This window comes from Acinonyx jubatus, chromosome B2 (genome assembly GCF_027475565.1).
Source record: "Acinonyx jubatus isolate Ajub_Pintada_27869175 chromosome B2, VMU_Ajub_asm_v1.0, whole genome shotgun sequence".
Classification (NCBI taxonomy): domain Eukaryota; kingdom Metazoa; phylum Chordata; class Mammalia; order Carnivora; family Felidae; genus Acinonyx; species Acinonyx jubatus.
The window spans coordinates 123,002,305-123,019,727 of NC_069385.1; the positions used below are offsets into that span (position 1 = coordinate 123,002,305).

The 17,423-nt window shown below is 55.0% G+C and overlaps 1 protein-coding gene and 1 long non-coding RNA gene across 2 annotated transcripts; both read left to right on the forward strand.

Annotated features, from left to right (window-relative positions):
* Positions 1-498: 498 nt before the first annotated feature.
* Positions 499-3,549, forward strand: LOC128315431 (uncharacterized). The gene is made up of 3 exons (XR_008298177.1): positions 499-925; positions 2,154-2,280; positions 3,310-3,549. It is a non-coding gene; the product is annotated as an uncharacterized LOC128315431 (long non-coding RNA).
* Positions 3,550-6,053: 2,504 nt separating this feature from the next.
* FOXC1 (forkhead box C1) lies at positions 6,054-9,069 on the forward strand. The gene has a single exon (XM_027040164.2). The coding sequence runs from the start codon at positions 6,611-6,613 to the stop codon at positions 8,267-8,269; it is 1,659 nt and encodes a 552-aa protein (XP_026895965.1). The 5' UTR covers positions 6,054-6,610; the 3' UTR covers positions 8,270-9,069.
* The last annotated feature ends 8,354 nt before the right edge of the window (positions 9,070-17,423 follow it).

Here is a 17,423-nt window from a genome sequence, read left to right on the forward strand (position 1 = left end):
TGGGGTGTGTAAATGTGTGTGGGGGTGTGAGACCGCACTAGTAGCCACTATCACTGCCACTCACTAGTCCTGTTCTCTAAACAGGTTCTTTGGAGATTCAGTTTTTCATAATTAAGACTAAGGTGTGGTTAAAAAACAGAAGTACATTTTCCTGGAAACCAGCAGTCTTCATTTGCAACTTTTATTGGCAAACCTGGCTGCCAGTAAATACATTCCTTGGCATCTCCTAGAATGTAATTCACTTGATGAAGCGGCCTTGCTTTTTCTGTAACGTGCACATCAATTAAAAGGGGCCGCCTGGAAGGAATGTAGCCGGTGGCTGCAAGCCCCAATACCAGGTCACCTCGGGCTCCAGGAACAAAAACGTCCCTCGTCCCTGCCTTGGAGTCTGAGATGGTCTCCCCACGGGACTTCAGACTATTCTTGCTTGGACCCTGGGTAGATTGCAGGGTGCTAAAACAAGGAGCCGGACACTTCGGGGTCCCACTCTAGCTTCGTGACCTCCCCCAGGGACCCCTACCTCAGGAGCCCCTTTCCCCAGGAAAGGCTCCGGAAGTGATGGGCCTGCGAGGGGCAGGATAGCCTCCCGCCGCCTCAGAGGCGCAGGGGAGACCAAGCCACGGACCGCAGGGGGCGCTCGGAGCACGCGCAGTGCCAAGTGAAGGAGCCCAGAGCCACCGGCGAATCCGGGGCCCCAGGACACGGGACTTGGCTGGGGCTGCGTCCCCAGCCCGGGAGCCCCAGCCCAGTGCTGCCGAGTGGCCTCGGGACTTCCCACACTTCTTCCCTGCTCTGCGTTCGCGGGGGAAAAAGGCGGGAAGTCTGTGGAAGGAGGAAGGGGAGCCCGAACCCCGGGCCACCGCTTCCAACCGCAGGCGCACGCCAGCACAGCCGCCCTCCACGGAGGCCGATTGCTCCGATCCAGGTGCCTGCTGGTCCCTGCCCTGAGAAGTGCAAACAGCCGGCTCGGGGTCGAGGGCCCCGCGGCAGTTCCCCAGAGTCCAAGGGTGCGAGGCTGATCGCGCTTTCCGCACACCAGGCCCGGCCTTGCGTACGCTCGGTTGGACGGCCCGGGGTGGGGTAAGGGACGTCGGGAGGGACGTCCCAGAGCTCAAACCCGCCGGGCAATCGTAGGCCCCGGGAAGTCGAGGCTCAGGCTCTGCGACGGTGGCTCTCCAGCTAGGAGAAGGGTGGCTGAGCCGCGGGGCGGGTCTGGAGACCCGGGAAGCACTCGTCGCCCGCACGACACAGGCCCAGCCGCCAGCAAGGTGCAGCCGACCTCGCCCGGCCTGCGGTTCTGAACTGTCTGTGGGTCTTTTCACGGATCAAAGCCTTTCCACCAACACCCGTAGCCAAGGCGCGTCCGTGCCGGAGCGCGCGCTTTTCAGTCAAGCCCGGAGAAGGCGCCTACACCCCGTGGTTTTCTGACGGCTGGCGCCCGCCGGTACCCTACAATCTCGGTGCTGTGCTACAGCCTCTGGGGCTGGAGGGCCGCTGCGCCGTGCGCGGCGCGCGCCTTAAATGAGCAGATGTTACCAAGCTGGGAGGAACTCTACACTTTCAGCACCTGGCTTGCGGCAGCCGCCCTGAGTCTGTTGGGGACCTGGATGCGAGGACACAGAGGTGCGCGCATGCACGCGCAGGCACCTAATCCTTTCCGATCATCCACCGTTTTATAGATTTTATTCTTGTCCTGGGTTATTAATTAAAGAAGACATTTCGGGTCTCCATCTACCTCTGCCTGGACAAAGGAACCCCTGAGTCTTCCGTAGCCAGCCACTACAACTTAAAGATTCACTTCCCTTATGCCTTGTGTCCCTTTCTTGCTACTCAGCCCGGCTCTGAGGTGACAGGTGGGCCAGTCCGACGGGGTAACCAAGAGCAGGTGCTGGCAAGCATTCTCCTGTGTAATTAGGGGGACAGCCCAGCTTGGGGACTGGGGGAATGACGTTAAATTATTCCATCACATAAACTGTGAAGGGCTGCTTCTACCAGAGCAACTATCCAATTAGTTCAATCATGCAGACAGGCAATGTAGATCACTTTAAAACATAATCGAAAAACAAATGCTCTTTTTATTTATTGTAGCAAGTATTTTTCTGCTGAGGAGGGAGCAGAATTAGAGGTACTGCGTTAACTCAATCTCTTCTCAGAAGCCCCCCAACTAAGAGGGAAGAAGGAAGAAACCCGCTGAGTCTCGGCAACCCAGACATTCGGTCCCCGCCTCCTCCCTCAGCTGAAAAGTCACACTGAAGACCAAGGCTACCTTCGGAGCTGAAGGTTTGGTAACGAATAATGGTTACTGACACCGAAATATCCTCCCTTACCCCTGGACTCCTGGTCTACGCAAATGAGGCCATATGTAGAACTACAGGCATGTATCTAAATATCCCAAAGACACCCCCACACGGACTTTGTTGCAGTTGTTTGTGATTTCGGTCTAGTGGGGAGTTTTCAAATTTCATTGGCAGAATAAATGCCTTAATCTTCCAATTTGTCCCCTAGCAGCGAAGGGGACAGTGAAGGAGCTGCTGACGTGCAGCCTCCCTCCTGGGTTTGCAGAATCCCTTAGATTATCGGCACCGTCTAGAACAGGGGAAGCCCCTTCCCTCATCTTCTAAACCCGCCTTTCCTGTTTCCGCAGCTCCTGGGCTAAGGTCCCCCCCCCAAAAAAAAAAAATCTCTCGAGGGCGTCCTAAATCCCCCGACGATGGGCCGGTTTCCTGGGCAAAACCGAGAGCCAAAAGCTGGATACGCGGGAACAGAGGACTGGGAGGGGGTCTGGGCAGGTCACAGGGGCGATTGGGCTGCCGGGCCCAAGGGGGACGCTGGAAACTCCCCAAGGGGTCTCTGACGGAGAGGACAACCTATGCACCCTAGGCAGGGCTCAGACGCCTGGAGACTCATTTCTTGAACTCGGAGCTCACCCGATCCTTCTTTCCTTATTATTATTGACTGGAATAAAAAGAAGAGAAAGAGCTCCTTCTGGTTCCTGGTGACCTGCTTTAGGGCACCATCTCCTCCCCCACTCCCCCCAATACACACATTCCTGTGGTGTCCCCACGTTCCCAAATCCAGGCATTTCCTGGAGTGCTGGCCACATCTCCCTGGTTCTTTTCTACAGTAGGGGCCCGGTGAGGCCTTGTTTTAAATATCGTTGTGACGTCACGCCCCCTCCTCAGAGCTATGAGCCCCCTAAGTGGGCCCCGGGAACCGTAACCCCACCTGGCAGGTCAAGGAAGGGCTGGGGGTTGCAGGGCGGGCCAAACGACAGCTCCACCAAACATCCATTACCGCTGTCGCCTGCAGGACCTTCAGGCTGCAACTATGGGAGGTGTCAGAAAAGAAGCCCAAGGTTTCCTGCGGGGGCATGTCTGCCAATTGAGTCAGTAGTTGTCCGGAAGACGGATGATTGAACTACCCTGAGGAGCAGCAAAAACGGGCAATCAAAAACTTTAAACTGAAAAATAAAAACTTTACCCATTCCCCCAAAGACTTTATTTCTGTGCCTTAACGTTAAAACAAGACCACTAACAACAATAATAAAATAAGCAAAGTACTTGAAATATAATCAAGCCGTTTACTGGAGGTTTGCTTCCGAGTAAGCTTATAAAATACAAATGCAAATATCTTTTCCTGGCGAATATCCAGAGCTAAACCAGTGGAAAGTTGATCTTTATAAAACTGCACCTCTCCATTTTTTTCCCGCATGCCAGATACTAATTTCACAACGGCAACTTTTATATCCAAAGCGGGGAGCCCAGAACACCCCTGCTGTTCGATTTGCAATTTACATAACAAGCTGTTTACATTTCTCTGGGCTGCTGATCGAGAGCGAGGAGAGGGCAGGGGATGGTGAGCTGGGGGGAGACAGTGAAGCACAACTGTCCATTGCAACACCCAGGGTCCGCTGGCATTTCCCACAATAGGAAAACAAACGAGTCGCTATTGCCACTTTCTCTCCAAGCACTGCCAGCAGTGGAGATGCAGTTTAAAGTCCAAATTCACCAAACGCTGGGGTGTTTAGGGAGACCACTTAATTGGTCTCCAGGTTGAAACCAAAATGCTCCCATAAAGCCTCAGCCAAAGGGGCTGGTTATGTCAGGGTACAGGGCTGGAAATGGGACACAAATTCCTTTTTCAAGTCAGGGGTCTTCTCTTCCCTCCCTCCCCCTGCTAGTGTTTAGGAAATATCAAGTACTGAGCCTCCTGCTGATAAACCAAGCGTTTCTTCCAATCCGAGACCCCGCCTTTCAAACACCCTGGAAAAGGAGTTTCAAGTGTCCGAAGAGCACAGCAGGCCAAGAGGTAGCTGCCACAGGAATGGGAACTTCCGGCCCCCCCCACCAAGGCTACTTCTAGAAGGAGCAGGTCCTCTTCTCTCCGTGTAAATGTCCATTCTGAAACACATTGTTGTTGTTGTGTGTTTTTTAATGTTCAAGTGACACAGAGCTGAGCCCGCTACACAAGATAGCGTCTTAACATCTAACAACTGAAGCTACAAGGAGAATTTTTGTGAGTGAGAAAACCGGGATTCCAGCTGAGAAGCGAAAAGGGGCTCCCAACACATCCTTGCAGTTAAAGATTGTCAGAAATTGGGGGAGTGGAGGTGTTAAATGCGTCACACTACTCTTCTTCACAGTTTCCTAAACTTGCCAGTTTCCCCAGCTTCTAGTAAAGAATCCAGTGTTCAGTCTTCAGGAGGGTCTTTTCTAGAGTTGCCAAAACACAGAAATGCGCTGCAGGCACAGGGAGGCCAATCTTTTTCTTGCTCCTTCGTTTCCTTTCTTCTGTCGTCTTTCCATCCCATTCCAGAAACTGCCCGCCTCAGAAACTGCAAATCTCAGGCGTGCACAAGGGTACGCTTTGTATGCTTACCACCCCCACCCCAATCCTTGAGCCATTCTGCAGGTGTGATTCTGAACATTTTCCCCCAGCACACCCGTTATCTCTGAAAGCCGGCAGCCCCGCGCGTGTGGAGATGGAGGTTAAACTGAGACGCGTTAAGTTCTTGGACGTGTTTATTTGCCTCTTGTCATCACACCTGCTAATGTCACTGAGCCCGAAGCGTGACCCCTCCTCTGAGCAGAAACATGCCGGACCAGACAAGACCCATAGGCCAGTGGCAAACCTTAGGGATCACGTATGCACACACCCCCTCCCCACCACAGGGAAGCGCAGAAAGCCTCCTGGCCTCAGCAGCCTGAGCCTCAAGCACCCCCGGGCCGCCAAGGGCCCTTGGGGCACAAGAAGCAGGGTGTCTTGAAGCTGGGCGGGCGGAGCCTACCTGGGCAGCGGTCCGGCAAGGCCCCATATACCTCCCCCCCCCCCCACACACACACCTTATTTCTACTGGGTAGGGGTCACGGGGAAGACGAGGTGGGGCGACAACTCCTGCCCCACTGGGAATAGCATGGCTGTGACTGAGCCTTTAAAACTGTGTCTTTTGTAACCCAGCCCCAGACAAGAGAACCTCCAGGTGGGGGGCAAATGAACACATGTGTGAACCCAGTGAGAGTGGCGACGGGAGGGAAGAAGTGGAAAGAGAGGAAAGGTGAGGGGAAAGGAGGAGGGGAAGAGAGGCCCAGGAAATCCCGGCCCTGGTGCCAGCAAGATCCGCCACCGAATGGGAAAGAGCCAGTTGGGGCTCGAGGACTCGGTGACATCTGGGAGCAATGGACAGAGGAAGGGTCTGCGTAGGGTACAGGAGGACCCAGGAAGTCTGCGGGACCAAAGGACGCCTGTGCAGAGAGCTGGGGGTGGAAGACAGTACCGGCGGAGGCGGCGGTGGGCATCTGGGAATAGGGGGCCGATCTTGCTGTGGGTGGCAAGCCTGGCGCAGGCAAGGGTAGGAGCAGGGGCAGGGGCAGGGGCAGGGGCGCGGACTCCGAACGGCCGGCGCGCGTGTGGTCAGCCCGGCGGTCCTCCCGCAGCTGGGCGCGGGCCGGCAGGGTTCGGCCTCCGGCTCATTCAGAGGCGGTTCTCGCCTACCATTGGCTGCTGCCGCTGTGGTGGGGCGGGGCTCCGCTGCCCGGAAAAAAATGTAACTGCGTAAAAAAGTCCTCGCCTGGGTGACGGATGCTCAAAAGTTCAGAAGTTTTCCCAATGCTTCCTTAAGCGGCCGGCGCGCGAGAGACTGAAAAAAAGGTGACGCGGGGCCCAAGAAGGCGGCCGGCGCGCTGCCCCCCGCCCCTGGTTATTTGGCCGCCTTCGCCGGCGACTCAGGCAGAGTCTCCTGGAAGGCACAGGCAGTGTAGCGAGAAGGGCGCCTTCTTGTTTTTTAGTTTTGGCTCTGTTTTGCTGTCCTCGCCTGGAAGTTGCTCCGCCGGTTCCTCTAAGGCCGTTTGCCGCGTTCTCGTCCGGCCCTCTCCCCTAGCACCGACCCCGAAGTGGCCCGGGGCGCCCCAGGAGCACGAGAGAGCCCAGGGAGAGGCCGTGCGCGGCCGGCGGCTCCCGGAGGCGGCGGCGGCGGCCGAGCCGGACTCAGCGCGGCGGCCCGGCACCAGCTCTGTGGGGCCCGGACTCGGACTGGGCAGCCGGCTTGGCGTGGCCGGCCTAGGGAGGGTGGGGGGCGGCGGGAGGCGCGGGGCGGCGGCGGCGAGCGGGGGCCATGCAGGCGCGCTACTCCGTGTCCAGCCCCAACTCCCTGGGAGTGGTGCCCTACCTCGGCGGAGAGCAGAGCTACTACCGCGCTGCGGCCGCGGCGGCCGGGGGCGGCTACACCGCCATGCCGGCCCCCATGAGCGTGTACTCGCACCCGGCGCACGCCGAGCAGTACCCAGGCGGCATGGCCCGCGCCTACGGGCCCTACACGCCGCAGCCGCAGCCCAAGGACATGGTGAAGCCTCCCTACAGCTACATCGCGCTCATCACCATGGCCATCCAGAACGCCCCCGACAAGAAGATAACTCTCAATGGCATCTATCAGTTCATCATGGACCGCTTCCCTTTCTATCGGGACAATAAACAAGGCTGGCAGAACAGCATCCGCCACAACCTCTCGCTGAACGAGTGCTTCGTCAAGGTGCCCCGAGACGACAAAAAACCGGGCAAGGGCAGCTACTGGACGCTGGACCCGGACTCGTACAACATGTTCGAGAACGGCAGCTTCCTGCGGCGGCGGCGGCGCTTCAAGAAGAAGGACGCAGTGAAGGACAAGGAGGAGAAAGACCGGCTGCACCTCAAGGAGCCGCCGCCGCCGCAGCCCGGCCGCCAGCCCCCGCCCGCGCCGCCGGAGCAGGCCGACGGCGCCGCGCCCGGACCGCAGCCGCCGCCGGTGCGCATTCAGGACATCAAAACCGAGAACGGTACGTGCCCCTCGCCGCCCCAGCCCTTGTCCCCGGCTGCCGCCCTGGGCAGCGGCAGCGCCGCCGCGGTGCCCAAAATCGAAAGCCCCGACAGCAGTAGCAGCAGCCTGTCGAGTGGGAGCAGTCCCCCGGGCAGCCTGCCTTCGGCGCGGCCGCTGAGCCTGGACGGCGCGGAGCCCGCGCAGCCGCCGCCACCCACCCAGCCAGCGCCGCCGCCGCCGCACCACAGCCAGGGCTTCAGCGTGGACAACATCATGACGTCGCTGCGGGGGTCGCCGCAGGGCGCGGCCACGGAGCTCAGCTCTGGCCTCCTGGCCTCGGCGGCCGGGTCCTCGCGCTCGGGCATCGCACCGCCGCTGGCGCTCGGCGCCTACTCGCCTGGCCAGAGCTCCCTCTACAGCTCCCCCTGCAGCCAGAGCTCCAGCGCCGGCAGCTCGGGAGGGGGCAGCGGCGGAGGGGGCGGCGGCGGTGGCGGCGCGGCGGGCGCCGGGACCTACCACTGCAACCTGCAGGCCATGAGCCTGTACGCGGCCGGAGAGCGCGGCGGCCACTTGCAGGGCGCACCGGGAAGCACCGGCGGCTCCGCGGTGGACGACCCCCTCCCCGACTACTCTCTGCCCCCAGTCACCAGCAGCAGCTCCTCGTCCCTGAGTCACGGTGGCGGCGGCCAGGAAACCGGCCACCACCCTGCGGCCCACCAAGGCCGCCTCACCTCGTGGTACCTGAACCAGGCGGGCGGAGACCTGGGCCACTTGGCGAGTGCGGCGGCGGCGGCAGCCGCCGCGGGCTACCCGGGCCAGCAGCAGAACTTCCACTCTGTGCGAGAGATGTTCGAGTCACAGAGGATCGGCTTGAACAACTCTCCAGTGAACGGGAATAGTAGCTGTCAGATGGCCTTCCCTTCCAGCCAGTCTCTGTACCGCACGTCCGGGGCTTTCGTCTACGACTGTAGTAAGTTTTGACACTCCCTGTCCCCCCCCTCAAAATCGAAATGAATCGAACCCCAAAGCAGGAACAGCCAAAAGAACCATCAATGCAAAATCGAAACCAAAAAAAAAAAAAAAAGAAAAAAAAAAAAGAAAAGAAACAAAGAAAGAAAAAAAGAAAAAAAAAAAGAAAAGAAAAAAAAGAAAAAAATTCCAATTTAAAAACAAACTTGAAAAACATTCACCAAACGAGTGAACAGAATCCCTCCAAAACTTCAACTCAACCAGCACAAAGAAAACTATTTTCTTAAAAGATTCAGAGCCACCTTCACTTTGCCTTTTCTAAATAAACAAAACGGTAAACTATTTTGTACAGAGACAGCAAAATCATGGTTTATTAAAGGACAGTGTTACTCCAGATAACACGTAAGTTTCTTCTTGCTTTTCAGAGATCACGCTTTCCTCCTTTCTCTTCCATTCCCCTGCCCTTCTCTTTCCTTCACCTCTCACTTGTAAGATATTATTTTATCCTATGTTGAAAGGAGGGGGAAAGTCCCCATATATGAAAATCGCTTTCTTTTTATTCATGGACTTGTTTTAAAATGTAAATTGCAATATAGTAATTTATTTTTAATTTGTAGTTGGATGTCGTGGACCAAACGCCAGAAAGTATTTCCAAAACCTGACGTTAAATTGCCTGAAACTTTAAATTGTGCTTTTTTTTTTTCATTATAAAAAGGGAAACTGTATTAATCTTATTCTATCATCTTTTTTTCTTTTTGTTGAACATATTCATTGTTTGTTTATTAATAAATTACCATTCAGTTTGAATGAGATCTATATGTCTGGATACTTTAACACAGCCTTAATTATTATAAGAAAAAAGATTTCAGATTAAAACACTAGAAATTACCTATTCTCCTCCTAAATATCTTCAAAATGGAGAAGCCCTGTGACTATTCCTTGTCAAATTTCACATAAAAGTCTCTTTTTGTTTAGATTTTTTTCTTCTTGCAGCATCTTCTGCAAAATGTACTATATAGTCAGCTTGCTTTGTGGCTAGTCAAAAGATACTTTCCTAAACAGATCTGAGTTGGCATATACGAAAAAATATTTTTTCAGTAAGGACAGAACATGATCTGGAAATTTTAAGCCCACGAATCAGCAGCGTTATTACCACAGTGATACCTGTGTGTAGAGATATATACAGATGACTATTTGGCTTGTGCATCATATAAAAAATCATGATGTGTGTTATACATCCCTGTGAGCCAAATGCTGGATAGATATTTCTCCTATTAATTTCACTCATTTGTAAGAAGAAAAATAAACCCGTTTATAAATGTATATAACTCATCCACATTTACAATCCTTCATGCGTTACAAAGAAGGGTTGATTTAAAAATATATATGTACTGTGGGTTGGAAAGGGATATTTAATCTTTGGGAAACTATTTTAGAAGATGTGTTTGTAGAACAATTATTTTTTGAAAAAGATTTAAAGCAATAAGAAGGAAGGAGAGAAGAGCAGAACATTTTAGTCTAGGGTGGTTTCTTTTCAATCCATTTTTTCTTGTCAATTTACAGTTAAACCTAGGGGGCAATCCAGATTGGCCCTCCCCCTTTGTAAATAACCCAGGAAATGTAATAAATTCATTATCTTAGGGTGATCTGCCCTGTCAATCAGACTTTGGAGAGATGGCGATTTGATTACAGACATTCAGGGCCTTTCAGTTTGTTTTCGAGATAATACAGTTTCCTGCTATCTGCCGCTCCTATCTAGAGGCAACACTTAGCAGTAATTGCTATTGCTTGTTGTCAAAATTTGATCATTGTTAAAGGATTGCTGCAAATAAATACACTCTAATTTCAGTCAAAAACTGCTTTACGTGGCCTCTGATTTGCTGGGTCTCCTCCCTCAGAGTCGTAACCTAATAGCTAGAGAAGATTGCAGCGGCCCAGGGCGCGGGTGTCTCTCCGGGTCAGGCCGGCTGGGACTCGCTTTACTGCTGCGTTTAACTCCCCGCTCGGCTGTCTCTGCCCTAGGCTCTGGAGCTGCCTCGGGTTACCCCTTGCGGGTGGGTGGTGAAGGGAAAGAATCCATTGACAGATCTCATAGTTTGTGCGTTGGTCCACTTTTGGGAGACGAGTTGGAGCCAGGATTTGCCGACAAAGCGTCCGGTGGCTGGAGCTGGGTTGTCTAGGCCCGGATGGGAGGCGGCAGCAGGTGACCCACGGAATGGCCCTGTCCTTTCGGACTGGTGGCGAATCCCAAGGCCCAGCAGCTCCGGCAGCCAGAGACGTTACATTTCTCGACTTGCCTGGTTTCAACCTTTTGGACTGGGGACATGGCCCACCCGACTGTGGCCCACCCGAGGCTTTCCTGCTGGGGCGTTTCTTCGCGGCCCTGGTCCTGCCGAGTAGCTCCTGGCCCAACGCCGGCCTCCGGGACGCCGCTCCCGGACGGGAACGCTCTGCAGCTAATTAGCTGTAATTACCCGCCGCGGCCTGGGCCCGGCTTCTGTTTGTGTTTGGAGCTCCTTCCTCCCGCCCCCCACCCCCTCACGCCTACCCTCGCCCCGCCGTCTCCCCTCCCCGGCTTCTCGCTCTCCTCGCCGCTGCCTGCCCCAAAAGAGGTTGCTTGGGGAGCAGAGAGCCCGAGGAGACCTCTGTTAGGTGTGATGGATGAATCACAAGTTGGGTCGTAGGTGCCGGGAGGACCGCGCTGAGCAGAAAATGGCAAAGAGCAGGGCTGTGTGTGGAGGGACGAGGGTCGCCGAGCCAGGAGGAGCGCTTTCCAGCCCTCGCGGCGGGGGCCGGCGGAGCCCGGGGAAAGCAGCCTACCCGCTCCGCATCCCGCAACTCTGCCTCGCGCCACCTGGCCTACGGCGCTCCCTATTTATACTCCTCTCGCGCCGCCTTTGTTGTGAGGACACACGTGTGTTTAGGTGTTTAGCCAGGGTAGAAAGGTCACAGGCACTCCATCGCGCCCGGGTGACAGGGCGCCCCGCAGCCTCGGCAGCCGCGCTGTTAGAAGGACAACTCCCATCCCGCCCCGCCTCGGCCTGGTGGCCTGGTCGCGCCGGACGTGCCCGGGCCAGCGCTGGGGCCCCAGGCGGCCTCCTCGGCTGGGCTGTGTCCTTGCGCGGCGTGTGGGGTCGGTTTACAGGCCACAAATCACTTGGCGGTGGCCGGCGCGGGGAGTCGCTGGGCCTAAGGGACTCGGGAGATATGCAAGCGGGCAGCGGGTTCGGCGAGTTCGGGGTCCACGTGCTCGCACCCCTCTGCTTCTCCCTGAGCCTGGGTTTTGAGGCCGGAGCACGTCGCGTCCTCAGCCAGCCCTGGGCCTACCCCAGCCAGGCTCTTGAGGGCCCGACCTAGCCGCTGCGAGGGGTGGGATGCGGGACAGTGAGGCAGGCAAGTGGGGAGGGCGGCCTGACCAGTGCGGCTGCGTCTGCCCCCGCGCCCCGAGGGAGGGCACGCGGCCTGCACTGGAGAGGACTTTCGGGGGTGAGCATGGCGGGGGGGGGGGGGGGGGGTGGAGAACGGGCTCGCTCGGGGCTGGAGGCCATTCTCGACTCCGCCAGAATGTGGAGTGGGCAGCGGGCATCCCTTGCTCATCCTTCCTTGGAGCCTGAGTTCCTGCAGCTGGAGAAGGATCCCGGCATTAATGCGGTGCTTGGACTGAGGCAGCCCGAGAGGAGTTCTTCTCCTAAGCTCTCGGGAGTGTTTACACATTTGCCTTGGGACAAACTTCTTAGCAATCGTTACTGCCCTCTTCGACTGCAACGTTTGAAAATTAGTCATGGCAGATATATATGTCTGGGAAGGTGTTTGTGTTATACATATATAGTTATATCTACAGGAGTTGCCTTAAGTCATAGCTCAGGAGCTATGTCAGAGTGGAAGGTCAGAAGTTCTGCTCATTATTCGGATTTTTTAAACCATATAGGTAATGTTTTCAATTCTCAATACATGTGCTTTTGGACTCTCGTCTTAAGAAAAACAATTACCGCTGACCTTATTTAATCTGGGGGAACTACTTGTTCCTTAGTGGTATTGCACTTTTTCAGCAATAAGGATATTTTTTCTGTAAAATATTATAAGAGAAACTTCTTGCTATTTTAGCTAACAGACAGTACATTTTGAAATTAGCCTTGGACACAAGGCAGGATCTAATGGTTGGGAATTGGCTAATTTTGAAATTAGCCTCTGTAGAAAGCTCTGGGATAGTATTTTGTCCTTTATGTAGCAGTGGGTGCATTTATTTTCTTGGCAATTTATACAGTGAGCAAGTAAATGCCAGCATGTTACATGCCACATAAAAACTTGCATTTTGGCATATTGCATGTGTGGTAGGAATGCGTGCTGTTTTCCAGGGTTATGTAGTTAGCAGTCTTTATTTCACCAGACTGCATGCAAACAAGCATGCATTTTACAATTTATCATTCCACACAGCTTGTGTCATTAATAATCGATGTTTGCAGAGGAATAAGGCTCGATTGTGCTGGTGGTCTGTAAGCTCTTGGCTGTTTCCTGCGGGGGTCAGAAACAAGGGTCAGGAAACAAGAGTGCCTTATAGCCCTATTGGGCTCCCCTGAACTTTGATAGGTAAAGAAGAGACATAGGACCTTTCTTTCCCACCCTGTTCCCTAGGGAAGGGGTCTCAGTTTTAAGATGGAGGGCCTTTTCTTCATGGCACAAAATTCCAGAGAGGCCTTGAACCCTCTGGTGGTCCAGGCTGCCTGGCCAGGTTGTCCAGGAAGGACAGGAGGCATCCATAGTGCACCCAGGTCCTGGACACCCATACTGGTGTTCTCTACAGCTATTATCAGCACTAGAAACAAGGCTGGTTGGAGTAGCAGTTTCTTTCTACACTCCACATCTTAGAGCTTCTGGAGAGGGGCCCCCTTTGCTTCTGAACCTAGTTCCTACTACTGGACCCTGCCTGCTGTCCCAGGGCCTTCTCTTTAGACTTCTCTTAACTCATTTCAGAGTGGGCTCATGAAGCCATTAGCCCTTCCCATTGGGTCATAAACAAATGTCACGTTAAGGGCAAGATTGATAGTGGCCATGTCATAAAGCTGGCCAGGCAGGTTAGATTCTGTGCGGGCAGTCATTCTTCAGCTAAGCAAGGAACTTTGGAGGGAGGCAGGGAGAAAAGGGACCAAGAAACTATGTCATAGTCCTCACCCCCACCAAGTTGTGAGGTATGGCGGGAGCAGAGAGTGAAGCAGCCTTAAACTCAGGAGAGCTCCCAAGCAAGACCTAGGTCATTCAGATAGTAGCCACAATGGCATGAAAAAAAAACAAAAACAAAACAAAACAAAAAAAACCTGCTGAGATTTGCTATGGGGCCCTAAATGTCAGCTTCAGAAACCCCACTTTTCTGAAAGCTCCTATTTCATTTTTTAAGGAAGCTAAGAGTTTCCCTGAAAAGAGATTTTGTTAATGGCATTTTCACTTGCACTTAAATAGAAAGTCTTCCTTTACTACTTGGGCTGTACATTCATAGCTGGACCTTTGTGACCAGAAACCTCCTTTACTTTGTTTCTCCCTTTTTTAGTGTGAATCCAACATAACCATTAAGTTCTGTGTGTCTTTGTGTCTCTATCCTTCTGTCCCTTTCTTCCTCACTTTCTTTCTCCCACCCCTCTCCCTCCCAGGCCCTTTTAAAAGGCCCCACAGTTTCTCCCAGATGTCTCCTTTCCAGCTTGAGCCACCTCCCCAGTCACACATATAACCAGGCTCTGAGCCCTGTGGGTGATGGCCACATGGGGTCCTGACCTGGAGCTTGCACTCAGGCCTCAGACAGAGCTGGGGCTATATTCAGGCAGGACTGGCAGGTTCCAGGTCTGAGTCCAGTTGGAAAAGGAACAATACTTAATTAAAAGAATTCCAGCTCCAAAATCCATTCAGGAGAATGAAAGCCACTTCTCCACGACATTCTCAACATGATTAGGAGTGGAAAATTGAGCAAAATGTACCATGTCCACCTTATTGGAAACCAAAATATGGCGCAGAGAGCATAAGGCCTGACTTAAGACCTTTGTTCTGCTCCTTTCGCATCTTACCCTGGCTCCAATGAAACCCTCTGTTTTATATTATTTTTTTTTGTTGTTTACTTGATTTTTTCCCTCACTGATTTTAAATTTGCAACATATTGAGCATATTATAGGAGATGCAGTAGGATCTGGAATTTCCTTGCATATAGGCCTGAGCCTGTCTTCAAGACAGGAGAGAGGGGTGGAGCTCCCGTTGCGAGACAGCCTGAGGGGGGAGGCTGGTCTAAGGGGTGCTAGGAAAGGGCCTGACATTGTTTCCAGCTCAGAGTTCACCCACCTGGAGTATGGAGAAAGCCTCAGGGGCACTTCCACAGGCCTCTTGCTCTTCCAGATGGCACCTCCTTCTGTTCTCCTAAAGAGCATCTTCTTTTTTCACTGGTCTGCCCTTGAGTTCCCTCAAACCCACTGGTCAGCACAGCTGGTCATATGTACTAAACTGCTCATCTTCTTTCCTTAGCTGTCCCTGTTCCCCAGAATGAGACTGGGTGGGCTGTTCATTTGCCCCCTAAGTCAACACAGCTTGGTGCTACCTGGGTGGGCATGGAAGTACAATTTGTGGGCCCATAGAGTGAGTAGTGGGCTGGCAGCCAGGGCCAGGTGGTGGGGCCTCTCCATTGACCTGGGTGGTGGGACCCCAGGCAGGGCCTAGGGACAAGGAGGAGGCCTCAGTGAAGGGCTTGGAGGGTCTCAGAACTTGAGTCTGGGAATGAAGGGGTCTGAGGGCTTTGAGGCTGATTTAGATTGAAAGATAAGAGAGAGAGACACAGAGATGGAGGCGGGGGGGGGGGGTGGCAGGGGGGGGGGAGAGAGAATAAAAAAGAGAAGACAGGCACCCTCCCTCCCTCATTACCTACCCTAGGGAAAAAGCAGGAAAACCAACACATTTAGCGCCATTAACTCTTAAGGCCTCCTCATTTCCTTCAGTATAAAAGCAGGTCATTGGTCCGGAGGCTGTACCTGGGTCTTGTTAATGGTGCAGATGTGCAAACAGGACAGGGGTGGGGAGAACGTGTCTAGGTGGCCGTAGGATTCTTAAAAATATGCTACTGGAGGAGAAACGAAAACTCTGTCCTCCCAGCTGAACAAAATCCGAGACCCGGAAGGTGCACAGAAGTATCCGGTTCTGAAAGCCCCGCGCCCCAGGCCCGCGTTGGGGGTTGCCATGGTCCCCCAAGTTGCCGGCTAGTTCCACAGCGCCAGCGCAGTAGCACTCCAACCTCGGGGTCTTTCTGCAGCCCTGGCACACACAACAACAGAAGGGCTTCCTTGAGGTTATGAAGAGGATGTCTGCTATCACCCACGGAGGACTCACGCGGACAGTGGACGATGGGCTTCACAGCTGGCCGCTCAGGTCAGGGCGAGAGGAGGAGTGTGGTGGGCTAACTCGGGGAGAAAGGGTGCCGCGGAGCCTCCGCCGGAAGTATGGGGGGGAGCCTCGGGAGGGGTATGTGTGTGGGTGGAGGCCCTGTCTTTGTTCCCACAGCCAAGGGCTGCCTAGGTCCTAGGAGTTCCCAGAGACAACTCGAGCGGCTGATGTCCTAGGTCACATGTCCTGGGTCCTTACGGGGGTTTCCTGCGTGCCCACTCCCACTCTGGTTCTATGGAATATCCAGGAGATACAGGGCAGTTGTTTACAGTGCGTTTGCTGACCGAGAAATAACGTATCATTGCTCCGTATTTGCGGGCTGGCTCCCGGGAGGGCCTATCCACCATCTCAGAAGCCAAGACAGGGTCCGTGGAGCCAGGGGCCCCGGGGTGCCGCCGGATCGGGCCTCCCTCCCTCTCGGGCGCTGTGGGGGGCGGGTGTGTGTGGCGGCGGGGGGGAAGTGGCACAACAGGAAAGCCTCGCCAGAAGGCCCTTCCCAGGCGGCTTCCTCGCCATAAAAAGCCAGACTCCAGCCGAGGTCCTGACCCCTTCCAAATATACATTCCCTTGCCCGGGGCCCGCCACTCCAGCCCAGGCCTCGGGCTGGGCGGTTTCCTCACAAGCTGGCCCGTGCCCAGCGCTTCGTCTCAGAGTGGCAGGAGTCTGGGGAGCCCCAATTTCAGTTGTCTCCCCAGTTCACCAATCCGTGTGTTCTCGCGTTTAGGTCTTAGGCTTGTGAGCGCCCGGCTCCGCGTGCGCACTGGCGCCTTAGCTAGGCGAGGGCTGAGGCGTAGAGGGTTTCCTTCTTAAGGACAGTTCTCCATCACCTCCTCAGCCCCCGCTGGTGCTCGATTGTTCGGGAGATTGAGGCTGCGCACCCCTCCCCCCGCTCCCCGACCCGTGCGCGGGGCTAGCCTCCCAGGTGTGGGCGGAGGGAGCGCGGCCAGCGCTTGCGCACGCGCGCGGCGCCGGTCGGTCCCGCGGTCCGCCACACCAACACCCCAGCACACGGTGTCCTGGAGGAAGCTTGGAGGTCCTGAGTTAGAGCCTCGCCCGAACTTGCTGGGCTAGTGAGCGGGGTACGCGGGCCATCCTAGGCCTCAGCACCTGTCGTCGGGCCCTTAGGCACCTTACATGCTGGGTGTGCACAGAGGCGAGCACCTCGGTCCCGAATTTAGAGATCAAAAGGGGCAGCTGAGACGGGGCGTCCGCTGTGTGATCCCTGACCCTGGAGGAAGGGAGGGATCTGGGGAGTAGGCGGCGGGGACGGGGTCAGGTCGCGGTCGTCGGCCTCCCGGCAGAGAGACACTGGCCGAGGAAATGGGTGAGGGTGGGGTGGGGCCGTGTCGTCGTTCGTAACGGAGGCCTTGGAAACGTCTTTGGGGAAATAGTGCACTCGGGGAGAGCCAGACGGGGGCGAGGGTGAGCCCAAGGCGGCCTGCGGGAAGCATCGCAGCTAGGGCCTAAGGGGAGGCAATGGCGGCCACACGGGCTCGGGAAAGCGAAGTGGCTAGAGCCCCAGTGACGAGTAATAATTCTGATGGCACAGTCCCTGAAAATGTGCTCGACGCTCCCGGGGTGTGCGTGCGACAGGGAATGTGGCTGCGAGGTCGCTGGGAGCCCTGGACTGGGGCCTAGTTGGAGCAAGGCAGCAGCGCCCCCTATGCCTCCCGGAAGAAATCCTATCCAGACCCTGTGAGCGCAAAAAAGACGCCGTGGATGGTGGGAAACCCCCGATTGCGGAGGGTGGACCAGCTCC